Source organism: Eucyclogobius newberryi, unplaced genomic scaffold (genome assembly GCF_026437365.1).
Source record: "Eucyclogobius newberryi isolate DKJ021-1_F unplaced genomic scaffold, fEucNew1.0.hap1 SCAF_12, whole genome shotgun sequence".
NCBI classification, from domain to species: Eukaryota; Metazoa; Chordata; class Actinopteri; order Gobiiformes; family Gobiidae; genus Eucyclogobius; species Eucyclogobius newberryi.
In genome coordinates, this window is record NW_027315746.1 from 16,603,641 (window position 1) to 16,609,912 (window position 6,272).

General features: G+C 39.0%; 1 protein-coding gene across 1 annotated transcript; it reads left to right on the top strand.

Annotated features, from left to right (window-relative positions):
* LOC140356180 (nucleolar protein 9-like) lies at positions 1-5,831 on the top strand. Its single transcript, XM_072440970.1, has 12 exons — positions 1-26; positions 320-556; positions 871-1,107; positions 1,310-1,498; positions 1,717-1,824; positions 2,552-2,693; positions 2,769-2,961; positions 3,230-3,370; positions 3,463-3,582; positions 4,098-4,316; positions 5,011-5,116; positions 5,194-5,831. Exons 2-12 carry the CDS (start codon positions 340-342, stop codon positions 5,346-5,348), a joined length of 1,827 nt encoding a protein of 608 aa, XP_072297071.1. The 5' UTR covers positions 1-26; positions 320-339; the 3' UTR covers positions 5,349-5,831.
* The last annotated feature ends 441 nt before the right edge of the window (positions 5,832-6,272 follow it).

The following is a 6,272-nucleotide window of genomic DNA, read 5'->3' on the forward strand; positions in this document are numbered from 1 at the left end:
TCCGCCCCATGGCTCCCCGTGCACATGTGAGTAAACAGAAAACATGTTTGTAATGTTGTTATAATTACAGTTTTCTCTATTTTGAAGGCTTTGTATTTAGACCAATTTGACAGCTATTCTTGGTGTTAACTTATTTCCCTAATGACACGTCAACCAGTGGAAATAGCCTATTTTACAGTCTGAAAACACCATCAATGTGTGGCAAATATTCCAATCTATGTCATTTATTTTAGTTTTTAATTTGAGTTTAGTGTTTTTAGTTTATTGATCATGTTGTTGGCTTCTAATGTGTCTAAATGTCTAAACACTGTGTGTTTAGTTCAACAGCACACTACAGTCATGGTAGAAATGGATAAAGAACAGAAGACGTGGAAGAAAAGTGAGAATAAGCGAAAGCACACCGGTGAAAACACAGATGGAGGACTGAAGAAGAGGAAAGATGAAGAAGATGAAGGCAGAGGAGGAGGCAAGAACCGCCTGGATCCAACCAGTGTGGGCTACTTTCGCAGGGTGGACGACAGATTGAAGGAGGGCTTTGAAGATGATGAGATGAAAGGTAAGACAGAGGAGTATCATGGTACTCTGCTACATATACTTAACCTATTTAATGCTATTTTACTTCTCAGAGCAATTTTCAGACCATGCTTTTACTACTACATACTCCTTCTTGAGTAATATAGGCTGTTCGACAGTATAACAGTTCTCTTGAATAAAAGTTTTGTTTATGCTAATCAATACTGAAACTAGATATATTCATTTATCGCATAACTAGGACAACAATTACCTTTAGCGAATAGTGTTGAAAGATCTGGATCTGTGTCAGAACTAGCATGAAATCACATGAATTCACATTTTGCTCCCTCTACACAGAAATGTTTGTGGAGAATGTGCTTTCTGAAGTCAAAGGAAAAGCTGCCCTCGTGGCCTTGGACCGCACTGCCAGCATCACTGTACAGCATCTGCTCCCTCTCTCTGGGCTGGATCAGGTGGCTGAGCTGCTGAAAGAAATGGCTGGAGAAACGGGATCAGACATTAAGAGTGTTGCCTGCAGCCAATGCGGTAGCCATGTGGTGGAAAGTGCAATCCGACAGATGTCTCGGTGGTCAGGTAAATTTATGTAACGTACCCAGTTTAGAAATACAAGCCACCTTGATGAATAATGTATGATGTAGTGGTATTGGTAAGTATTTTGTGGGTCTGTAATTGATATATTTGTTTTACCCAAAACGAGTGACTTGGTAATTAAAAAAGACAGACATTATATTGCCTTTTCTTTGTACATTATTATTTTCTATTACATTCTGTCCAGAGTCTACACAAATAGAGACAGAGGATGATAGCAGTGGGCCCCTGGAGACGCAGGTGTTGTGTCTCAGTCGTGTGGTTCGAGAGAACAGTGCCGAGTTTGTAAAACACGTTCACGGCACGCATGTCGTCCGCACTCTTCTCCACGTGATGGCAGGCTGCATTGGACCTCCTCGAACTACAGCTCAACCAGGTACCGGTATATTGTACTATAAATAATGCCACCTTAATTGTCCCTTGATTTACAAAAGGTTGGAATTGATTGGTATTGCTTTTTATTCTGTAGCATAACCTTCCCAGTTTTGCACCCTTAGTAATTTGACTAAATATTTAAAGCCAGTTGTCTGAAAAAATAATGAAAAGAAAGCAGAAAATGGTCACATGTAATGGTTGGTGTTTTGTCATTTTCAGCTACCAAAGATCGCCACGTCGTCCCTCAGCTAACAGATTTTGACATACCTACTTCTTTTTGGTATGAACTGAAGGAGCTCACAGAAAGTCTTATGGCCATTGTTAACTGTGAGTTTGCCTTTTTTTCTTATAATTATAATTAGCTTAGCAAATAGCCTAGCATTTAGTTTCTGGACAATGAGGTCCTATTTAGGGCTGCAATGATTAATCTTCATAACGGAGACTTTAATTGTATTTTGATAGCTGTAATCGTCATATGGACTATACAGACTCTAGAACACATGTCACAACAAAGACAGCGGCATTATCAAGTCAAAATGTCAAAAAGAAGAAACTATTTCCGTAATAGTACACTTTATATGTTTATATTGACTTATCTTAGTATCTAGAATGTGGAAGCTAATAAGTCTCATCAGATTTATGAATTTTAAATACTGGCAAAGTTCTAACTGAATGTTACATATAATACATTAAATATTAATATTCCAAATATGGTTATATATATATATATATTTTTTTTTTATCCAGAAAAAATTAAGAGGATAGTTTCAGCAATTTTAAAAATCAAATATGTTTTGTCTGAATAAAAAACATTCTCCATGAGATATTTGCTTTCATTTCAAATTCAAAAGCTGATGAAACTAATGATCTTCCATTCTAGAAGCTTCAGTCAAAATATTTCAATCAACTAATCGTTAAAATAATATTTGACTAGTCCAGTTCTAAAATAATTAGTAGTTGCAGCCATAGTACTATTTGGTTTTACGGTTTTGATACTGCTCTCCCATTAGTACTGGTTCTAATGTTCACTAACTCATTTACTCACATTTTACAGTGAGTGTGACAGACTCGGTTGCCAGTGCTGTTTTCCAGACAATGTTGACTGTTTGTCACCGAAAACGGCCCAAACTCTGTAAACAGCTCTTGAAACGCATCATGGAGTATCTGTCCAGTTGCAGCTCTGCCCCAGGAGTCAGGTCAGTGATGCCTCTGATTGCAGATGACACAGAAATGCCCCAGCAGTCTGTTAAACGTGTTTTCTTTGCTTTCAGTCCTCTCCTTGTTTTTCTAAAAGACCAAGCTGCCAGTCGCCTTGTTGAAAAAGTCATACAGCTATCCTCTAAAGCACTGCTGCGAGACATCTACAAAAGTCACCTCAGAGGACATCTTGTTGACCTCGCCCTCCATCGCATCGCCAACTTTACCATTCAGAGGCTTACAGCAGCTACGGCCAAGTACAAAATGGTGCGTCAGAGTTATGTGTTAGTACAATGGTTGACGGTATGTTGTTACTTCTGTTCCAACTAATTCAACTACATAATTTAATTTAATTGTAAAAGAAAGTATTTTGCTCATTTGCATTATGTAGTAATATAAATAAGTTGCAGCAGAAGTAACAAAAAATCTATAGAAGACGAGCAGTAGTTGCAATTCATATTTAAAAAAAAAATATTAAAAAGATCTAATCGTAATGGCAATTTTTTTTAATATCGATTGCCTGTATTTTTCCCAGTTCTTAAAGCTGTTTGATGAGCTGGTGGAGGGACTGGAGGCGATCCTGGCTTCTGGACACATGGGCGTGATTGTTCAGATGGCTGAGAGCTGTGCAGAAAGCGGCGAGAGGCAGGACGAACTGATGCGCTGTCTCCTGAGTGTAAACCGCCCAGCGCTTTATTAACTTGTTCCTTTTCACGACGACAACTAATTATGTCGTCTGTGCTTAAAGCTGCCACTTGTCATCCTCAGGCGTTCCACTGCGATGAGCCTGGCTCCCGACACACCAGCTGCCTCCCGCTCTTCCTCTCGCTCCTCACTTATGACGTGTACTACCACTCAGACACAGCAGAGGGCGGCATTGACACGCAGGTACACGCTAGGATTTATTCAGGTTTTGTCTTCAGGTCAAACTAATTATTCATATGTATTAGTTAGAACAGTTAGTAACAGTCTTCCTGAATCAACCATGAAACCCATGGATCTAAAAGGTGCAAGGTATTTATTGTATAGTAACACTGTAGTTTTAATGTCTCAAAAATGTTAGGGTAGAGATGGTACATTTATCGTGCGAAAATTATTAAAATGTCTTCCCCACATTCATTATTTTGATACAATATTTGCCTCTCCCTTGCCTAATATAATCATTTTACAAACCAAATGTTCTATTGGTGATAATCATAATCTACTGTTTGATCTTTCTCTATCATCAGTAGCCCTCCGTGCACATATCTTCACTATCAATTTTCTCTTCAGTTGTCCCAAGTTCTAAAATCTGTCCTTTTCAATTTTATCTCCAAAGTGTCTTACATGAGCCGTGCCTCTGATGTCTCCTTTACGGTTTTTATGGGGGAAAGAAACTGACACATTTTCTCGCTTTGTTCCAGGTCCCACTAAAAACCTCTGTGATCTGTTATCATGGATCTCGTCTGGTCCAGGCTCTGGCGAAATTCAAGGAGCGTTCTCTCCTCCTCAGTAGCCTGCGCATTCTGAGCCCTGATGACCTCTTGACCCTGGCCACTGGCTCCGTGAGCAGCCATGTCCTTCAGGCACTCATCACCACCTCCAGCGACAAAGGACGGGGCAAGATCCTCAAGAGACTCCAGGTAACAAAAAAAAGAATTTGAAGTTTCAAAACTCACTTCTCAGAGTCACGTCACAGATCGAGACAATGTCAGGGAGGACTTTCTAACCAGGATTCAATAAACTAATGTGAATGAAGCTAAATGATACTCCAGGTATGTTTTTGATGAAGGGACAATGTTAAAACATGGTTATAAGCACAAAAAAGGACATTTTGCTTAATATGTGTTCTACAAATGCTTCTGTTTGTCTCATTAAAGATGTCATTGCCTTTCCTGAAATGTGCCACCGTATGGCAATTATTTTCTATCTTCACAGAGACAAAGTAAAAGTTAATAAAAGTATTAATTTTTACTTTGACGACCCCCATTAGAAAAGTCACAGAGAACACCTAACTCATTTGACTGGTATGAATGATGAACAATGAGCTTCTGTATTTCTTAGTTCTTAAAATCCTTCTATTCTTTCAGTAAACTTGAACATATTCTCCTCTTGAATAGTCCTGACCTTTCACTGCTTGTAAAATTGTTCAAACATTTGGAATGAAAGCACCTTGAGTAATATTGTCCTTGAGGCCCTTTTGAGCTATTATTTTTCCCTGGACAAGTGACAGTGTTAAAGGTTTGTGTGATAAAGGCTTTGTGTGAATCTTACCTCGCCTGCAGCAGTTCTCCTTTCAGTTGAACTCAAGTCATATTTTTGCTCTTGTACTTTCAGGGTCAGTTTGTGCCAATGGCCTGCTCCAGGTCGGGCAGTCGGACTCTAGAGGCCATATGGAACAGCGCTTCTGTCACACACAGACAGAACATAGCAGAAGAACTTAGTGAGGCATATCTTTGTCTGTTTGACAAAATGGTTATCATGATTTCTAAAATGCTTTGTTCTTATCTGACTCTTCAGCTCCGAGTGAGAGCCAGCTGAGGTCTGATCAGTTTGCTCGACACGTTTGGGCAAAGTTGGCCCTCTCCCACTTCACCCACCGAAGAGCTCACTGGCAGGAAATACAGACTGGGGAGTCCAAGAAGCGCAAAATGTTCAGCGATATACTTGAATAAATACACTTGTGCAATTGTACAATGTTTATAATGGGTACATTACATTGATTCTGGCATTAGATAAAACTTTGATATCATGGCCCATGTTTTTATTTTCATTTTAACTCACTTAATACAAGTTCCATATAAACATATTATTTCTTGTATTTGTTTTGATTTAGTTGTGATTCTTATTGCTACAGTTTTGATTCCTGACATTCTGAATAACATGATGTATAATGTTTACAAGACACATGGTTAAGAATATAGACTAGTGCATAACTGTATTGTACAGTTAACTCTTGTTTATTTGATGTCTTTTCCTGTCATGCCAAATAGAATATATGATGCTTTTATCTCATTAAGTGTGCAAGATATCTGCCATTTGTTCTAGTCAAACTTTTTACACTAAATGTCTGCCTAAAATAGGCTTGTTTTCATAGAATCGCATCTCCCAGTGGAGCTTTGAGTGAAAATAAACAAATTAAAGCTGTGGGGAAACATGTTGGGAGTGTTTTCCGAGCATAGCTTGTGTAGCAGACCTGCTGGAGGCGCATCAGCTTAGTCACCAAGGAGAGCATTGATCATGAATCGATTAGAAGAGGACGACAGAAGCTGCTTGTCAGTGTAGCAGACACGACTGGTCTCCTGTCTGAGGGACAATAACAAGGCCGTACCCAGAGGAAAACTGGCACACTTTCAATTAATTTGCACTTTGAAACTATCTTAAAAAAAAAAAAAAAAACTTGATCTCAACAAGGCATATAACAATGGAATTTGGATAAGCATGGTCTCGAGTGCCATGCCTGGAGAAATGCATATGGCACATGTGTGTGGACAGCTATTTATCACATTGTGGGGACTGAAATCGATTACAGTTCAAGAGGGCCTGCCTCTAATGGGGACAAAAAAATCAGGTTCCTGTGACATTAACCCTGTGTTATT